This window comes from Excalfactoria chinensis, chromosome 4 (assembly GCF_039878825.1).
Source record: "Excalfactoria chinensis isolate bCotChi1 chromosome 4, bCotChi1.hap2, whole genome shotgun sequence".
Classification (NCBI taxonomy): domain Eukaryota; kingdom Metazoa; phylum Chordata; class Aves; order Galliformes; family Phasianidae; genus Excalfactoria; species Excalfactoria chinensis.
The window spans coordinates 75202171-75221835 of NC_092828.1; the positions used below are offsets into that span (position 1 = coordinate 75202171).

General features: G+C 52.1%; 1 protein-coding gene across 3 annotated transcripts; it reads right to left on the reverse strand.

The window, feature by feature from the left end:
* Nucleotides 1-342: 342 nt before the first annotated feature.
* SPRY3 (sprouty RTK signaling antagonist 3) lies at nt 343-11165 on the reverse strand. Of its 3 annotated transcripts, none has more exons than XM_072335697.1 (2): nt 11051-11165; nt 343-6456 (listed from the first exon to the last, which is right to left on the reverse strand). In XM_072335697.1, the coding sequence occupies exon 2, from the start codon at nt 6407-6409 to the stop codon at nt 5489-5491; it is 921 nt and encodes a 306-aa protein (XP_072191798.1). In that variant the 5' UTR covers nt 6410-6456; nt 11051-11165; the 3' UTR covers nt 343-5488. The 3 variants fall into 3 exon arrangements, with proteins under 3 accessions (XP_072191798.1, XP_072191800.1, XP_072191797.1); XM_072335699.1 differs by lacking the exon at nt 11051-11165 and adding an exon at nt 9557-9904; XM_072335696.1 differs by lacking the exon at nt 11051-11165 and adding an exon at nt 9269-9525.
* Nucleotides 11166-19665: the final 8500 nt, after the last annotated feature.

A 19665-nucleotide genomic window follows, 5' to 3' on the forward strand; every position in this document is an offset into this window, starting at 1 on the left:
TAGAGAATGCACTCCAGAAAGGGCTTCAGAAATGTGTTTTGGGGACCAAACCCCAGCAGATCTCAGGGATGCCTTACCTCAGTCCTTTCTTTTGCTGCCCAAGAACCCACCATGCTTCAAGGACCTGGAACAGCCACAGCAGGGCATCAAACACTGAGATTTTTGAGGTTTTCGTTGAGCACCAGAAGAGGGGAGATGTCACAGAGCCAGAAAGGATCCCCACCAACACCCATCCCGTGCCAGCAGAGCAAATGCAGAGCCAGCACCTGTTCACAGCCCTGCCAAAGCAGGAGCCTGAGTCATGCCCTGGCTGTCACGAAGACAAGCAGACACTTTCAAAATTAATATATATATTTATTGAATAGTTGCTCTAAGTTGGCTTGTGAAGCCACCCATAGAATTACTTTTCATCTCAGCAGTGGTTCAGTTATCAGTTATTAGCTTTGCAAGAGAAGAAAACCAAACAGAAGGAGGTGCGTTAAAATAAATAGGTTATTTTTTTTTTCTTATCTTTAAAATAAACTTTTGAAATAAATACTTTGTTGTGTTTTTTTAGAGTTTTTTTGGTTTTTTTGTTTGTTTTTTGTTTTGTTTTGTTTTCCTTTTAAATTTACAAGAGTATTGTCAAAAAAAAAAAACAGCCACTGGGTTATAAACATGTATTATACCTTATAGAAAGGAACCCAAATAAAGGCAGCCAGGGAGGGATCTCTTTATACACTGTACAGAACGCCTTTGTACCAGTTAAATGGAGAATTAGAGGCTTCGGTTCTTGGTATGAGACTCTCCTTTGAAGCCAAGGGGACCTGTCTTCTTGGGAGAGCTTTGTGCTGAGGACGCTGGGGAGGCAGGTGGCTGCCTGTCCACTGAGCATCACGAAGGCCTGAGGGAACTGCCAGGAGATGGGAAGAAGAGGAAGAGAAGGTGGACAGGGACTTCAGCAGGGAAGGAGGGGACCAGCCGCACCAACAGCTCACTGGGGAGGATTTGATTCTGCTCCTTTTGAAGCCCTTTGGGTGTTTGCAAAAGGTCCTGGTGCTCATTGAGAAATACTCTGAAGCATATGAGCCCATAGGAGGTCACAGCTTTGCTTCAGATCTGAGCCAGCCACCTCCAGCTGCTGCACGTATCCTAGAGGAGTGGGCTCCGTGGGCTCCTAGGAGACAAGCCTCACTTCATTTCCACCAAAGACCAAGAATGGGGTTTCAGGTGGGACAGAGGAACATCTCTTCTCTACATTTCTTGTATACTGATCACAGAAAGATAGACCTTCCAATATCCAAAGACCTCTCAGTGTTCTCCAGCCTCAAAATACCCATCGGCCAGAATGAGAGAGAGAGCAAATTAACAGAGCAGGTGCTGGGAACAGCAAGTTTGGGGCATGGCATGATCCTTCCTGGTGCTTCCCACTCGTGTAAACCCAGTTCATCCCTCTTTATTGCACTACAGCAGCTGTTGATAAACTGTAAGTTTGTGCTTTGGCATCTTCTGTCCAATGATATTTCCCCACTAGTCCTTTGGATCATACGTGAGGACAGGGGAGAGTTGACTCAGCAGGATCTTATGGGAATCTGAGAATGCAGTCTCAAAGACCTTCCCCAAAAACTCCAACCCTGCCAACTGTTTTCCGATGTCCTTGGCTGGCAGCAGCTTTGGTGTGAGACAAAGAGCTTTCCCAAGGATGGGTGCCAACCTGAGCTACAGCCCAAGCACCACCTACTTCCACTGGGAAGACTGGGAGAACTGGGATAGGATGTGTGCTTCAGTTTGGTCCCCAGTGACCCCTTCACAACAGGGCTGGGACTGATCACACGGTATTAAAGGAGGGGAACAGGGCTAAAAGAAGCCATGGCACAGAGCAAGCACCATCAGGAGTCTTTGGAGAAGATGGGAAGAGCAGAGCAGGGGGAGCTCAGGTCCTGCTCAGAGGCTCCTGCCCTGCCTCCTGCTCCTTGGCACCTGAGCATCTCTCCTTAAATTTGCCCTAAAGCCCTGCATGTTTCTTGGGAAAGGAGCCCATGACCAGCACAGATGCACCATGTGGAGAAATGCTGTCTTGCAAAGCAGTTCCATCCTTGTCAGGTCCCAGGAGTGCATGGAAAACAGAGGACTTGTCATGCAACTCTCCAAACAGAAAACCAAGAAAGACACTTTGGGACAGAGAGAGACCCAAACTGGCAGGGCAAGCAGCCGCACAAACATCTGGAGCAGATGTTATCTGACTCATTACAGGGTGGGGCAGGAAAGGGGCTCACAACTCCAACCAAAATTGGAGCCCTCTCTGAAGGAAAACTGAACCATCCAACAGGATGGAACTGGTCTGAAGACATTAGGAAAAGCTCAGGAAAAATAAACATGATCAGAGGCTACCCACAGCCTTCCTGACACCAGATGGGCTCAGTGAACTGGAACTGGCATCTTCAGAGACCTTTTGGCAAATACCAGCTCTGAACATCTCCATTCCATGCAACTATAAGACCTCAACACGGCTCTGATTTACCTTCAACACAGTCCAACTGAGGCTCTGCATGGTCTGATAGCCCTCTGTGCCCAACTCCAGTTCCCTTCTACATGCTCTATATTCCATAAAATGTATCTCATGAGTTTGGCTTTTCTAGGAGGTGGGATATTCAAGAGACCTGGCCAAACTCCTCAGCCCTGTACTCTGGCTATGGCATGATTCCCTATTGGGAATGGAACTTCCATGCTGACCCAGAAAAAGCCCATTAGGTAGACGGCATCCTGGACTCCTACCAATTGCTGAAGGTAAATATGCTGCAATAGTAGTGCTGGGTTCCACCTCACTGCACTATGCCAAGCCAAACTGGCTCCGAGGAAATGGTGTCTGGACAGCCATCTTCTCATCCTGTGGCTCCAGCACCTGGAGGAGATCACCCCATGCTTGCATGACTTGAGAGGCCGTGAAAATGATGAAGCTTCACATGTTGAGTCATTCCACCATCAGGAGAGGAAGCAACGAATCGCAGAGATACAGAGGTGGTAACTAAATTTATAAGACGGCTCCACTTAAAAAGGAGGAGGAAAAAAAAAAAAAAACAACCTCAAAGTGGAGCAAGTTGGAAAATTCTGTTCATTAGTTTTCTTCTGAAAGTTTCAATGAACTATTTCCCGTTCTTGCTGAAGTGAGACAGTTCCTCAAATCCTCAATGAAAGAAAAAAAAAGGGACTTTTTCCCCCAAAAAAAGGTTTTACACTTTTTAGGAGGAATAAGTTTAATCAGCACCAATAGATAAGTGAACAGAAAAGGAAGGATGCCTCTTGGTGGAAGTCTCTCCCCCAAACATCACTTGGAAATAACCATATGCCGAGCAACTGCTGGCATATGGATAAATATATTTGTGATGTATTTTATAATCGATTGCCACAGAGATGGACTGATCTTGTGTTGGTACAGACATGTACAGTCTCAGAAGGTCATTGCCTTGAAACCCAAATGGCAAAACTGCACAGGCATCATCTTCTCCCTCCTGAACAGTACAAGATCCTTGCTGTAAGCCACAGCATCATCCTGAATTCCCTGCCGCTCACGGAGGTGGGCTCTGCATCTTTAGAAGCATCTTCCATCAATGCCCCTTGGGCTCTGGGTGAAACCAGGATCAGGAGTTTGCTCATGCCCATACCACACCCCAGGCACAGACTCCCCACCAGGGATGGGATTCACCTCTGCTTCACGCCATCAACGAGTAGCTCCCTTAGAATCAAAGGAGTCAAGCACCAGCAGCACACATTTTAATTAATGTTTCTGAGGAGGATGAATCACTCCCTGGAACTGCTTCTTTTTTTTTCTTTCTTTTCTTTTTTTTTTCTTTTTTTCCTGCAGCAGAGGGAGCTTGGATCAGCTGTGATTTTTAGATAGCAAATGTATGGGAAGATGAATCCCATCAAGAAATGCTACCTCCTGGCTCATCCCACAGCCAGCACTAAATCCTCCTCCCTCTCTGCAACCTCTATACCTCCCTTTCCCCCTCTCCCGACTACCTAGGAACTCAAGGTCTAGGATTAGCGATAAACAGACTGGGAAATCATCTTCCAGAATGTGGAAGTGTACCAGGAAACCAAACCTTGCATCTGGCACCATTCACAGCAGTATCATGGATATTATTAGTAATAGTCCTAGCCATCCTAACGTTATATTTATATATACAAAAATAGATCCACAGAACTCTACGGAAAGAAGTGGCTGAGTGAATGCAATGGGCAAGCCCTGGACAGCAGAGTCTTAGAGGAAGCCAAGGGAGACTTTGCATATATTTCTCCAGGGGAGCCATTTACTTCCCTCTGCACACACTTGTGTCTCAGAGGAGTGACAGCCTTGGGACGTTATCCCAGCTCCAAGCTCCCCTGACCCACCAATGGCAAATGGAGATGGGGCTGAGCCTGGGTGTGGAAGGATCTACCCACAGCTGCAGCAATGGGTTTGGCTTTTTAGGATCACAGCATGTAAACCATGAAGCGCTGAACCCCAAATTATGGTTTGCAGATGGCCCAGCCCAAGGGTTCCATTCAGCCCCATCCCCACTGTTACAGGATACCCTCAGCAGCGACAGTGCTGTGGCATGCTGATGGCCAAGGAAAGCAAGATGAGGGCTCAAAGGCAGCTTCTGCAGGGAAGGAAGGTTGGGGCCCCATCTGTGGAAACCCACTTTGACTCTCCATTTTCCCCTCAGATCAGTGCTAAGCAGCAGGGAGAGAAGAGCTGGCTGTCAATAGTTGGGTTTGGGGACTTTTTTAAAGTGATTTCAGTGCTGGTGGAAGGTACCAGACAGGCAGAAGGCAGATCTAGGGAACAGGGTGGTGGGACAAAGCTCTGTCCCCATGGCTACTTCACCCTACCTCGAGGACAAGCCTGGAAGTATAGAAAGGGAGCTGCATCTGCTCAGTGGTGGGATGAAGATGGGTGACAATACCATCTTCTCTCCCATCCCACCATGGTTTGCACTTTGGAGGAAGACCCTTCACCTCCAGGCATGGAGAAATGAATAGTTGTTCCAAACCAGCATCCTGCTCTCCATCACATCCCAGGGGAACTTTCCCCTCACTGCAGCTGGGCAGCAGCTTAAAGGTTTGAAATCTTCCCACAATTTCCCTTCTTCTTGGAGGCAAGAGAAATGAGGTGCCATCTGACTATCATCTCTTGATGGCTTCCAAGCAGGCAGGGAGGCTGCTGCTGCTTGGTGGGACCCTGTGGCACCTGGAGGATAAGGGATGTAGGCAGTGGGAGAAAATGGAGACCACCCCTGAAAAGTGCTGGAAGGAGAGAACAGATCCAGGCTCCTGGAGGACTCTAGCTTGGGATGCGTGGCCCCAGCTCCTCCTCCCATGGGAAGAGCCATGGCCCAGGGACCCTGAGTCTCATTCCTAGGAGGAAGGCAGGGACAGGGGAGCACTGCAGAGCAGGGGCAGCCAGAGGATGGGGACGAAGGGGAGAGGATTAGGAGGAACTGTCTGCTTGTCCTCCCCAAGAGGGTCATACCGGCTTATCCAGTGCCTTGGGGAAAGGCGTGCCGCTGGAGGAGGAGATCTTTCTGCACACCGTGTTGGTGTGGGTCTGACAGCGGCAGCCGGGGCGTTTCAGGCCGTCATAACCCCGCTGGCAAAGTTTGAGGCACCCCAAGGTGGGAAAGTAGCAGCAGAGGCAGGGCATGAGGAGGGAGAGGAAGCTCATGGCAGCCCAGCGGGCACAGCAGGAGCCCGGCCCGCAGGAGCATGGGTCATCAGCGCAGGTGTCCTCATCATCGCTGGAGCAGTGGTAGAAGATGCCCTTGACACAGCACAGACAAGTCCCGTAGTCAAGGAGGCTCTCTGGGGAGCACAGGCAGCGCTGATTGCACAGCCAGCAGGAGGGCAGGCCACGGGCGGCCGTGCAGCGGGCACACTTGCAGCGCCCGCACTCCTCGCAGACAAAGAGGTGCCCGCCGTGCAGGCCGCCCTTCTCCACCGCTCCTTTCAAGGGAGATTCCTCTGCTTTCAGCTCGCCGGCCCTGGGCTGCGTCCGGATGAGTGAGTGGCCCGAGTGGGATGGCGTCAGGGCGCTGAGCAGGCGCTGCTCGGAGGCCGTGGTGCTCTGGGACACAGAGCTGGCCGTGCTGGAGTGGCTCATGGCTTGCTGCAGGGGCGGCATGTGGGGCTGTTGGCTGTGGCTGCGGTGCAGGTCCTGCAGCGTGGAGGATGCCAGACGGTCCTGAGTCCACTCCTGCTTGTGTGATGGCTGCGAGAGGGATGGGTTGGAGCGGGCTTGCTGGAAGCAGGTGGCTGGCCTCTCCACGTAGTTGTTGCTGGCACGGATGGAGCGGATTTGGTCGATGGACAGGACCTGCTGGAAGTCCTCAGCTGGGGGTTCCATCGTCTCGTCACAGCTGAGCTCAGCCACACTGGAAGAGAGCTGCATCTCCAGGAGTTGGGGGAGCCTGCGGCATCAGGGCACATCTAAAAGTCCTAAAGGATGCAGTAGAAAGAGAGAGGAACATTTGCATTACGCTTCATAATGGCCCATCCCTGCAGCCTATTGAACTCCTATTGAATTTCATAGAGTCACAGACAAGTTGGGTCGGAACAGACTTCTGGTTCCAACCCCTGATGTGGGCTGGCTGTACCCCACCAGCTCACACTGCCCTGGGTCCCATCCCACCTGGCCTTGAGCACCTCCAGGGATGGGGCAGCCACAGCTCTCTGGGCAGCAGTGCCAGGGCCTCACCACCCTGAGTAAAAAATTTCTTCCTAATATCATATTCCTAACAAACAGCTCAAGGCTCTGCTGAGCCCAGGAGGATGTTGGCTGGACATTTCCAAACACTGGGACAATGAGACTTGTCCCTTGGCTCAGGTGGATGCAGCATCTCCTCATGCTCTGTGTCCTTCCAGGGGAGGTTCCCCAACTCCTGCCAGCAGCAATGGGCACTGCCTGTCCTCCCTTGAGGAGGGGAAGCTCAGTGCTGAGACTTGTCCAGTGATAGAGCTGGGAACAGTATCTCCAGCTCAGGAAACTGTCATGAGCCAGGGGCACAGGGAAGGAGGGGAACTAAACACATTTAATTGCGAGTAACAACAGCAACAAATCACCACTAACACAACATGTGCTTGACTCCCCGAGACCTCGCATTTCGCAGTGCAGTGCCTAGATTTCCCATTCACATCCCCATCACAAAAGGGCAGACTTCTACTTAACCCCAAAGGCAAAGCTGATATAAGCAGCTTGCCTTGCTCCTGCACCAAAGCTGCCATGCAAAAATGGAGCAGCCATGTGGATGTGCTTCATTGCATGCCAGTACCCCCAAGAACTTCCAGTCCAGATTTCAGTTGGATGTGTGCTTTGTGTGCACAGCCAACTTCCCCGGAACAAAGCCATTCCCTGGCAGATCAAACATCTGATCTGCGGGTGACACCAGCATTGTCACAGTGCCCGCAGGAAGGCTGTTCTATAGGAGCTCCTGTGGCCAGCAAAGGCCAGCAAGTAGGTGAGGGGCCACAGGTAAATCTGCTCATGCAGCAGAGAGAGGCAGAGGGAAGATTGATTTTCATTAGCTAAGGCTGACCTTGAAGAGCAGGAAAAGCAAAGGCAACTTACTTTGACAGTTAAAGCAAGAAGTGCCCTCTCCCATCCCCCCTCCCAGAAAGAAAATGCAAGCAATCTGCTTAGATTTGTGGGGGGTTTTGTTTTTTTTCCTTTACTAGGAACCCATTTCCAAGCCATCCTGAGTGAGATGCTCGCCCCATGCAGGGCAGCGTGAGTGGTGAATGGGTCACTGTTGGATACCCACAGCTGACTGGGAATGGATTTCTTTAGTGGGAATACAAGGTGAGCCACGAGAGCATGGCTAACCCAGCATAGTCTGTGAGAACATGTTTCCAGGATGGGAACGGGCCATGCAAGCAAAGCTCTCAGTGAATCACAGGCTAAGGAGCTGCAACCCCCTGGACCCCTGAAGAGACATGATGCATCTCAGTCTGCAGATGGAATCATGCAACAGGGAGCATAGCAGCTTCAGTGGGTTCCTGCATCTCTCAGGACCCAGATCCCATCTCAAAGGGCATTAGGCTGACTGATACCCAGTGCAGGTGGAGCTCCTCACATCTTGGTGCCCATCTCCTTCATTTGGGTGCTGGGTTTGGTGATGTTTGGGCATTAGGACTCAAACCAGGCAGACTGGGGACCTTGGGCAGGATCATATGCGAGGATGAAAGTGAGATGTGACCCAAAGGGGGAGACCTGGGACAATAGAGGGTCTGTGGTGATGGAAATGGTGGAACCGGGAGACTGAGAGCAACCAAAGGGCATCTACTCCCACACAGTCCTAAACGCAAGAAGTAGAGACATGATTAGGCAGGAGAAGCAGTGTGGAGGATGCTGCAACATGGGGGTGACAGGAGGCAGAGAGGAGCTGGCAATAGAATGCGGCACACTGCAACCTGGACACTTAGGATCTGGGTCCTGGACTTGGATGCAGCACCTGGGGCATGACATTTCCTTGGAGAACCCATGGCACCGAACATGGGCCCAGGTTCTCCCGAACCTACAATCCCCAGATGTAGGAGTTAGACAAAATGTCTCTTTCTGTGAACTGAGTGAACAAGAGCTGGGATGTTCACAGGGAGCTGAGGGTCCCCTGGTCCAGTGGAATGGGGAATGGGGGAGAGGGGGCTGAACACCCAGAGTGAGGACCCTGCCGTTGCCCCACAGAACCCCACTTGCTCCTGTCACTCCTTGCCTGAGACACGAGGGGGGGGGCTACAGTAGGTCCCTACCCTCCACCCACAGCACTGCCACCCCCTCCCTGCCTACCTGCCCGTTGGGGGGAGCAGGGCAGCGTGTCCCCAGCCTCCTCCTCCTCACACCCTGCCTGCCAAACGGGCACACCAGCCCCGGAAACCAGGCAAGCTTTATGACCGGCAGCAGCCCCAAACATATAAAGTTCGTGTGATAATGGGCCAGAGGAAGGATCGTAAAAGCAAATGATTTACAGGCGCTGGAGGTGGCTGCGAGCTCTGCAGAGCACTCCGGTGGGAACAGAGGGGGCTTCCTCCATGCAGGACCCCCTCATTCCCCACGCACGGGCACTTGCGTGGCCAGGTCCCTACCTCCAGCTCCCCCACGCATACCCCACTCGTGTCCAGCACTTCACGCGTGGATCCCCATGAACGCTCCCTACAACCCAGCACCGCCACCGGCAGCCACGCGTATCCCACACTCCACGCGTGACCCGAACCCCACGCACGTTCCACACCCACCCGTGTCCCGTACCCCACTCACCCCGCCGCCGCTCCATCCGCCGTGCCCAGCCCTAAGGGCCGGCGGGCGGCACGGGCATGGGGCACCGGCCGCCCCCCCCGGCCCCGCAGCCGGGGGCAGCGAGGCAGAGCCCTGCAGGGCTGCCCGGCTCGGGTTTGTGAATGCAGGCAGGTCCTTGTGAATGGGGGCAGCGTGGAGGATGGGAGGGAGGGAGGGATTTAGTGCTGCCCGTTAGCATCTCTCCCTCTCCCTCTCCCTCTCTCTCTCTCTGCCGCTCGCTTTCCCGGAGCTGGAGCTCTTAATGCTTACCTAAGTGGCGTCATCCAGCTGAAATTGAATCGGCCCATTAGCGGTCCCCATAGAGCCCTGTGCATCCGCTCCCTAGATAATGACTGCAACAGAGCCGAGCGCTGCGGGATGCAGCAGGCGCTATTTAAACATTTCCGTCTCTTCTCCGGCTCTGCTTCCCCCCTCCGCGCCCACCGGGACAGCCCCGCCGGCCCCGTTCCTCGGCCCCGGGGGACACAGGGGACAGCCTCATATAGCCCCATCCCATCGGCACTCGTGGGTTCGGTTTATTTTGTCATCACCACGGGCACGGTGTGTCGGAAGTGCCTTTTGGGTTTGGCAGCACAAAGCAGGGGATGACATCGACCTGTGCTGTCACCTTGATGCATAAATCACTGTGCTTCAGGCACTGTTACCTGCTCCCCAGACTCAGTCACCTCTTCTGGGTATTTGGGAGGCATCAATGGGAATCTGGATGCCGTCCACCTCTTATGCTGCCAGAAAGTCCACACTTAATTCCAAATTAGTGACCAAAGCTCAGATAGGATGGAAAGAGGCTTTTCTTTGCCACAGTCCCCAAAATCAGCCCCACAGCTGCTGTTCTCTCAGGAGCAAAATCCCTCAGACTCTGGGTGCAAGAAGGACATGGACCTTCTGTCACTCATACAGTCTGTGCTCGCTCACTCTCTGCGCTGTCTTCTATGAGGCTCCGGGCACACTGAGGACCCTTGTGACACCCCTGAGTCTCATCTAGAAATCAACAGGACTTGGGTTAGCAGTCCCAAGGACACGGGGCTTCTCCTTGGTGACACTGCACACAGCTTTGGAGCCAGCTTGAGCTCCTAGCTTCTCTTTTTACCCCCCAGTCCTTCCCAGATCCTTTCAAGCAGTGCTTTATGGCTGAGTGAAGCAGCATTTGCAGCTAGAGGGGGCTGAGGACCCGTCTCCAAGGAATTAGGGTGAAGGCACCAAGAAGCAGCACCCTTTGCAAGCCCAAGCAGCATGGAAGCCTGCACCCCAGGGCAGGTGACCTCTCAGAGCTGGCCCAGAAAGGCTGGGTGTGTGGCTGGAGAAGACAAGGGTGACAAACAGCCCTGTCACTTGTTGCCCCACAGATGGGCTTCAACCAGGATGACCCTATTGAGCTCAGTGGCTCTCTCCCAGCGCTTGCCAGCAGAAGCCCATCACAGTGATGAGCCACCCTGCTCTCTGGTGGTACATAGATGTTCCTGTCCACTCTCATTTTTAGGTATTTCAGTGCTGAGCATCCCTCTATCCACATGCGATGCTTCCAGAGGTGCTGCTCCAGAAGTGGGAAATGGACCCTCAACAGCATCAACCCACAGCCTAAATGCCACATCCCGCTCCAGCCAGCTCCTCCTCTTCATCACATCGCTCCCAGCTCAGGTTTTAAAGGCACAGAAAGGAACGAGGTGCCCAAACCCCAGCGCCCGCCTCCAAAAAAGCACGTGTGTACATCCTCCCGTTCTCCCAGCCCCGATCTCTCGCTCCCACCTCAAGGCGTGCAGCAATTTGGGCTTTCCCTCCACCGTCTCGCAGCATCCCTGCAGCCTGCGTCGTGCTTGGCGCCGCTTTATTCCTCGCCTGCTGCCGAGGGAGGGCCGAAAGGCATGAATGCCGAGATGCCGAGACAAGTGGGAGGGTGGGAAGCAAAGGGAGAATAGCAGCCTCCTGGGGAGTTATTGACCACAGCATCTCCGAAGAGATAGGGCTGGGAACTGGGATGGATTTGCAGAGGAGGAAAGTTGAGGGATGCTCCCGAAGGAAGGGTCTGGGACAGATCCTCCATCAGGATCTGGAGGGGGGGAAGGGTGCAATTAGGATAGGGATGTGGTTCCCTGACTGTGCAGTCATAGCACAGAGGGTGCTGTAAGTCTCCTCTGCTCTATGATAGCCTCTCCCCGTGAGTGCAGAGGATTTAGCATCCTGCTGTGCCCTGTGTCGCCTGCTACCTGTGCCTGCCGATCCCACCTCCCCCTCCAGCCCTTTGGGTCACTGCTCCCAGCTGGAATCTGTCACCTCTTAACCCCTCCAGTGCCCCTGGAGTCCCATCCTAAGTAGCTCCCCAGGCCCTGTTCTCTGCTCTTATTTTGGAGCTTCTCCTCCTGGGACAGCTGACAGCATGGAGTTATCCATCTTCCCATCCTCAAGAACAGTTCAAAAAGCTTTTTAGATCTATGCACGAAATCACAGCGATTTTAACAAAGCCAAAAGGGCTAAATCTGGAGCCTGAAGTGTTCGGCTGGGATTTAAAGCAGACAGGAGAGCCTCCAAACACTCCGATCCACCTGTGCAGAACAGCTCACTGTTGTGATCAGCCCAGAGAGGAGAAAATCCCAGAGGAAGGCTGAAGGCGTCTGATCCTTTCTGGTGCTCTCAGCCAGACTTGGGCACCAGCAGAGGGAAGATTCATCTTTGGTTAGACGACGCAGGGAGAGAAGGAGTGAGGGGGGCGAAGAGAAGGCACGATTCCCCTGATTAAATCAGGCAGAAACAAAGAGGTGCTGGTGCCCTCTAATTTCGGGATTCACAGATTTTAGGGCCAGAAGGGACGGTGATGTTCATCTAGCCTGACAGTCTGTATTATGTGAAAGCCACTTGAAGGCAGACAGCGCCAGCAGCTCTTCAGAAGCAGCAGCAAGTGCTGGGGAGGAATTAAAAGGCTGTGATTCTCCCAGGGTGAGAGATGTGGGGATCCCAAAACAAGCCTCAACGAGGAGGCACCAGGTACATCCGCCCCACTGTGCACAGACTGAACAGACGGCTGCACAGGGAGGGGAGAATCATCATTTCCCTTCTGCATCATGCAGTTCCTTTGCTCAGCAAGCAGGGGGGAAAGAAGCAAACCCTTTCTCGTGCTTTTATTTTGGTGAATACAGAAACTTCTCCCTGCTCCCTGCTGCATCTGGTGAGCAGCAAGTGCTGCTCCATGGGGCTCCACACCTTGACCCAGATTCCCTTACCTGGGTACCGCAATTCCCACTCATCCCAACCCAATGGACACAACTCATCCCTAGGAACGAAGCAGGAGGGCAGCTCCACCCTATTTCTTTGCCTTCATCCCTTGGAGCTCCCATTTCAATGTCACTTTAACTTGAACGTGTGCGTACAGGGAAGAAAAGGCTTTGTATTAAATTGCCAATCTGGTCACATGTTGCCTGGGATTTGGCCGTAGCTAAGCAGCACCACCCCCGCATTCACTTTTTTGGCTGGTGACTCCTCTGCTCGGCGTAAGGCAGAGCCGGTGAAGAATAAGGGGGGGAAAAAAGGCAAAAAAAATAAAATAAAAATTAAAAAAATAATTAAAAAAAAAAAATAAAAGGCAAGTCATTGTGAATGTCAGGAGCTCCTCAGCTGCGGGTGTGACAGCGATCCTCCCCCTCCAAACTCGCTCCGGGTGAGAGCCAAAGGGAGAGGGATTTCATTAGGATCTGGTGGCGGGCTATTTTCAGAGCTGACATCCTACCCACAGCTAAAAATAGCTGGTCCCCTCTACGCAAACCAGGGTTTCTGTTCGGTTAAACTTTAATAAACCTCAGCAAGGCTCAGACCTTGCTTTTTCCCCACACTTTGCTCCCTTGCATGCTCCACTCCCATTGCTTTGCCCCGTCTCCATCCTTCACTCGCCTCCTCCTGGGTGTCGTCTCCCATCTCCCACCCGTTGAGAACCCATCCAAGGTTCCTGCTGGATCATCCCAAAAGCGGGGATCTCAGGAAGGTGAAAGAGCACCAGGGCCACCAAACCACTTGCAAAGCAGCAGCACCTTGCTTTGTTCACTCACAGAGAGCCCAGGGCATGTCTAAGAGGAGCATAGCCTAAAAACTGTGTCCAACCACCACTGCTGGTCCTCATTTCTCCATGGGCTGCTGGCAATTCCCTTTCTTCATTAGCACTGTCACCCCACAGGTATTTATAGCCATTTATAGCCATTTATAGCCCGCACTGACCCTGCTTTTTTAACAAAAACATGAATTTAACTCCTTCTGACGCTCCTCTTTCCTCCAGCTCATCCTGGTGATACAAAACACCCCAGTTTGGAACAACCAAACTCTTCCCTTCTTAATGCACATCCCAGTCCCAAATATCCCTTCTTTCTCTCTTCCCAGCACAGTCAAGATGCTCCAAGCTCCGCTGCCTTTAAGACAAGACCAAAGGTTTGTTAAAGGATGTTCCAAGCGCTCCCAGTTTTTCCAAACTGGGGAATAGATCCATCTCTGCATCCTTTGCACCATATCCAGTGCAAAGGCACAGGGATAGGACACAGGGGCAGTGTTGGAGGAGGGACAAGCTGGCATGCCGTGAGGACAGCAGGGACAGTGTCATCGGGACAGGGATGGTGCGCTTGCCTTCTGCCTCATGCTGGGTGCACGCCGGCCCTTTGGAGCCACTGGCCGCCAGCCAGCCAGCCATTTCCTGGTAATCTAATAGCCGCAGCAGATGAACTGAAAATGCATTTCCTGCCACCGTGCTGTAAAATTTTTTATTAATGTAAGGAGAGAAACGCAGCCCCGATCCAGGGCTGCCAGGGTAGGGGGGCATCTGCCTTGGTGGAGAAACTGGGGATAAGAGACATGGGGATGGTGACACGGGGATGCTGTGGGAAGCTGGCGGGCATCAACTGAGGACACACACAGAGGTAAGCACCAGGCTGGGGCTGTGTTGAAATCCAGCCTTTGGTACAGCTTCAGCTTCCCAGTCTTGCAGGAGCACTACGGTCCCTTCTCTGCCGCCTCCAGCATTGCTGCCTTGGTGAAGGGGCCCAGGGATGGGGTGGCCTTGGGCTGCCTGCTGCCACTTTGTCTCATTCATGAAAAGCACATCTTGCTTTACCCTGGTGGACAGGGACACATCCCTGGAGTTCTGCAGGCAGAGTATGTGTCAAGCCAGGCGTCACTCACCTGGATACTGAGGCACAGGTGAGACAAGTGCCTTTCCTAGAGGCTGAAGTGCCCCAGCAGCAACTCCAGGGCAAAGGGACAGCACAAGTGGGTTTAATGTCATCTCCTGGAGCGCCCCCTCACCTCCACCCCAAAAACCCCAGCCCAAGTCCCCTTGTCCCAACTGAGGCCATTCCAGCGCCCCCCTGGTGGACACAGCCCCAGGGCTATGGGTCTGGAGATGTTGGCACAGCCCTTTTCCCACCCAGAGCCTGCTCCCTGCGCCAAGGCAGAGCTAAATTGGAAAAACACACACAATGACCTCTTGTGGAATGTAGTATGAATATTTGATAGGTCTAATGTAATCATATCCAATCGATATAGGCAGGAATATCTCTCCTCCCTCCCGTGCTCTCACTCTGCCCTGTCCCTTCCTCTCTTTTCCTCTCTCTCCCTCGCTCTCTCTTTCATTAATGCATTCTCCACTTTACATTATTTATTAACTTCCTTCCTTTTTTTCTTTCTTTTTTTTTTTCTTTTTTTAATTTAGAAAAAATAAATAACAGTGGTTATCTGGAGGCTCAGCCTCTCCTGCCTAAGCGCTTTTGGGCCAAGCAGTGAGGTCTTACGAGGTCCCCCCAAAAGCCCCTGGGCATGTCCACCCATTGCACACAGCAGAGCAGAGGTTGCACCAAGCCTGAAAGCGAGGCACCAAAGTGCAGAAACCACTGAGGAAGTTGAGGTTCTCTGATGGAGCCAGATGGGTTGTTTGGTCCCATCTCCATCATATCAGGAAACAGAGGCTGTCCCTTACTATCCCCAAACTGACCCAAGCTGCTGCCAGCAAATGGTGGTGATCAGACTCATGAATCAGCAGCTCATCAGCCTACAAGGCACAGTCCTAATTATTTGCTGATACTCACAGCGTTGCAACGCTGAAAACCTCTGTGAGACCTTAAATGCTGGTTCATGTCTTAAAATCTTTTTGCTGGAGGCTGCGGAAGGTTTGGACTCAAAGTCCCATAGTGGCCTGGGGAAGGAGGAGAATGAAGCTCCTTGCACAAGGCTGGGCTGTCCTTTGGTTCTTCCAGGGTTTCTCAGAGTTGCTGAGCGTAGGGATGCTCCTAGGGATGCTGCTGTTCTGCACTGTCCTACCAGTGTGGGCTGAGCATGGGAGCTTACAAGGTTAGGGCTGGCCTCAGTTTCTGCCCAAAATAAAACTTCTGCAGGGCCATTCACTGGGATAAAGAAATGTGAGGCTGGTGCCAAGTGCCCAAACACATACATAGGAGGGGTAAATGCAGCGCCCCATGCTCCACATGAGGCTGTTTTGGGAGTGTAAAGACCCATTTCTCCCATCTCCCCATGGAGAAGCATGGTAAATTCATGGAAATCAGGAAATTAGGTTAGTTAATGGTTCCTGACTCAGTTTCCCTTTCCGGTAGGTATGATGGCTTAGCCACCTGGGAAGGACCCTTCCTGCTCCCATGCTTGGGGATGTGTAGATGTCCAGGGTATGGCCAGAGCTGGCTGCCATCCCCCAAGATCTCATGATCCTAAGTATCTTCAGCACGGACTATCTCAGAGCAAGTAGGACAATGGTCCAGACTGTATTGCCAGAATGAGTAACAACAGCTTTAAAGTGAAACAGAGGAGACTTAGATTGGAATAAGGAAGAATTTTTATTATTTTTTTTTTTTTACAGTGAGGATGGTGAAACTTTAAAACACGTTGTCCGGAGAAGTTGTGGATGCCCCATCACTGGAGGGGCTCAAAGTTGGGTTGAATGGGGTTGGGCCAGAGAATCTGTAAGGTTCCCTTCCCCTTAGAGCAAAGCTTGCAGGCTCGCCCTTGCGTGTCACCCAGCCCTGGCTTTTGCTGATTGAGGAAAATCATGAGCAGCTGCCTGCTGAGGACCACAGCCTGGGAGAGGACTGGGGAGGAGAAACAGAGGAGTGCAAAGCAAAAGGGAGCAGGAGAAGATTTGGGTAGGGGAGAGAACTGGGGATTTATCTCCCATCCCTGGGGGGCTGGAGGATTTATTCCACCTCCTTGCAGTCCCCACAGCTGTTGCAGACATATGGGAACTGGCAGAGACTTCTGCTTTAATGTGAATTCACTTATTGACTCTGCAGAACTAAGGGTAGAAGAAAATTGAGAGGAGGAAGTGTCGGGAAAGAGCTCCAATTTGCAGTGTTGAAGCTACATATGATCCTCTGAGCCAGCAGGCAGTGAGTCAGGGTGGTGACTGGGGGCGACCAAACTTCCCACCTAACTTCTTCCTGCAGCACCTTCCATTCATCCTGCAAGAGTCTCCTGAACTCTTTCAAATTTATCTCCCACCCCAATGTTCCAGGGTGGTGGCTCTTCCCAGGAGACCTTCAGAGGTCTGTCATGGCCTCAGACATCACTGCATTTGAGCAGGATCCACCAGTGGTATAGCCTGGACCGTGGTTGGGACTAAAGGAGAAGGCGAAAGCCTGATAGAAGAGTACAGCCCAGCCATCTTGTTTTCATTTGCTAGAAATATTTGTTTCAGGTGGAAATCTTTGTTGGAAAGAAGTGGGAAGGGATCTTTAGCCCCTCTCCACACATGGTGCTCACAAGGCTCCCTATCTTTGATCCTTTGGGGATCAAACCAGGATGAAGCCACTTCACAGGACTCAGAAGAAAAGGCTGGGACTTCAGGAAGATGCTATCCTTGCAGATACCTGCACTGATCCCCTCATAAAGGTCCCATAAACTAGGCAGAGCTTGTCACTTGTGGTATTCCAGCACTTTCTTCTTGATCTCCACCCCCACCAGCTCCAGGCATCCCACCATCATCCTGCTGGTCCAGCCTTGTACTGCCTTCCCATGCTTCCCACCCACATCTCAGGTATGGGGACATGATGACAGGCACAGGCAGCACGGAGGAGACAAGGGAGTGAAGGCAGCTGGCAGCCCCCAGGCCAAGCTAATCAGAGAGAAACCATGATGTAAGGGCAGGGGAAGCAGGGTCCCGGCCTTTCCCAGGCTCTGCCGTGCTCCACGCTCTGCTTCCCTGCCAGTTTATCAGTCACTGGAGCACGACCAAGGGAACATCGGCCAGGACAGAACAAATAAACATCCGAGTTTGGGCTTCCTTCCTTCCTTCGAATAACCAGAAAAAAAAAAAAAAAAAGGCAGAGGATTAGATTAACTTTTAAAAGATTGAAACAAGCCAAATAAATAATTATTTCTTTATGTTTCCATGGGTATGGGATGCATTCCTGGGGATGAGGCAGATCAGCTCTCTGCCCCGACCGCAGTCCCCAAGGGGATTTGGGCTCTGCCCCTTTGGCTGGTCCTTCAGTCACCTTGAAACCCGCTGTCCAGTATCACTGTGAGGGACAGACATTTGGACGTGATTTTATCCATGGAAAGGGAGAATTAGGAGGAGGCTTAAATTCACTTAAATTATTAGAAAATCCACCTGGACTCCCATGTCTTCAACACACACACTTCAACACACAGCCACCTTTCAGTCATTCACGGCTAGTGTAGAGGTGCAGATCTGGTTGATATAAGTTGTTTTGCTCTTATTGCTGCTTTGTTGCAACAGCCTTGCAGCAAGGGGAGCTACAGACCATGGACCCTTCCCCCCTTGACCTCTCTAAAAGGGCCTCCTGGATCATGCTGTGCCGTGCATGATTTTGTTAAGCTGGGCTGATCTGCATCACTAAGGCATATTGGATTGGGTTGTATTTGATTGTACCATTTAGCTTGTCTTAAGTTAGGTTGTGTCACTCGTGTTGGATTGACGTGGACATTTTGGTTGGGTTGAGTTGTGCTCATGAGTGGTACAGCAGAAATGCTCAGTCACAGCTTGAAGCAGTGATTGAGCACCTGGTGGGAAGGCAGGGCCAACCCAGGGGAGCTCAGGTGCATGCAATGTACCTGAGTGACCAGAAGGGGTGGAGCCAGGATCCACCCCTTCCCAGACCTCATTTCAGGGTTGGCAGTGGAAGCAATGGTATTTTGCTGAAGATTAATTTATGGCTCTGGCCTTCCAAAGGTAAGCAGATTCTTTGCTTCTGTGTTTATAGCTGCTGCCTTTGCCTGGGACTTTAATACTGCTCTGTCTTTGCTGTGCTTCCCATAGCATTATGGCATTACAGGTGGCAATGGGTTCAGCTGGGCTGGACATCAGAATGACGCGGTGCCTACACCCACGTTTTGTTCCAATAGCCACTTCCAGGAACAACCCCAATTTACTCAGACTTTCTTTGTTCTTGCAGCTTGTGTGGAAACTGCCGTGTTTCCTGTCAAACGTTAATTCCTTGTCCTGACCTGCGGAAATATCCCTCAGTTTTTGTCAGTGCAAAGCCATGCCTAAAGATTAAACCTGCGTGTGCCCTGTATGTCAAGGAAAACATCATTTGACATCAGCACCAGTAATGTGACCTCCAAGAAATCCCCCAAGCAGAGAAGGAATAGCAACATCGCGCACAAGCCTTTGGAAGGGACTGGAGGATACATCTGTAGGATACATAGCAGTGACGTGCTTCTGACCTCGCAGCCCTGGGGTGTTGAAGCTGGTGGCCAGGATTGGAAGGGTCTTTCCCATACGGAGGGCTAAATCTGTACCCTCAGGACCGGATGTGGTATCTCGTCAGCAGCACCCGGCTAGAGAAGGGAAGAGCATTGTGTGGGCTGTTGCTTTTTTTAAGAGCCACTTATGACCCTGGGAGGAGCATGTGAGCAAGAGGCATTGCTGCACGGAGGGGTGGAAGCTGGGGAAAACTTCCCAGTTCCCAAATCTCACAGGGAAATCCCTAGAAAGCTCCCTGGTGCCCCCTTTCTCAGCATACAAACTCCTTTGCAGTGTAAGCACTGGGAAGCTCTCTGCCATCCTTGCTTCTTGAGGTGAAGAAACAACCCTATCATCCCCCCAATCCCCAGTCTCTCCCCTTCTGGGTACCCAGCATCCCAGGAAGGGCTGGTGACAAATTCTCATGGAGGCTGAGATGCCTCTGCTGTGAGCTCAGTGAGTGACTAACTCGTCCATCTCCTCTGGGAGCTGCACTGAGCTGTTAGGAGCCAGCAGAGCCCAGCCAGCTCCTCTGCCTGTTCCAAGCGCCTTCCCCATCCCTTTCCTGAAGGAGGGCAAGGGAGGGGGGTTGGGGATTGATGGAAACAAACAAGCTTGGAGAACAGCCGTGGTGATATGCTGCCACTCAGGGATGGCACGGGAAGAAAGCAGGCTTGGA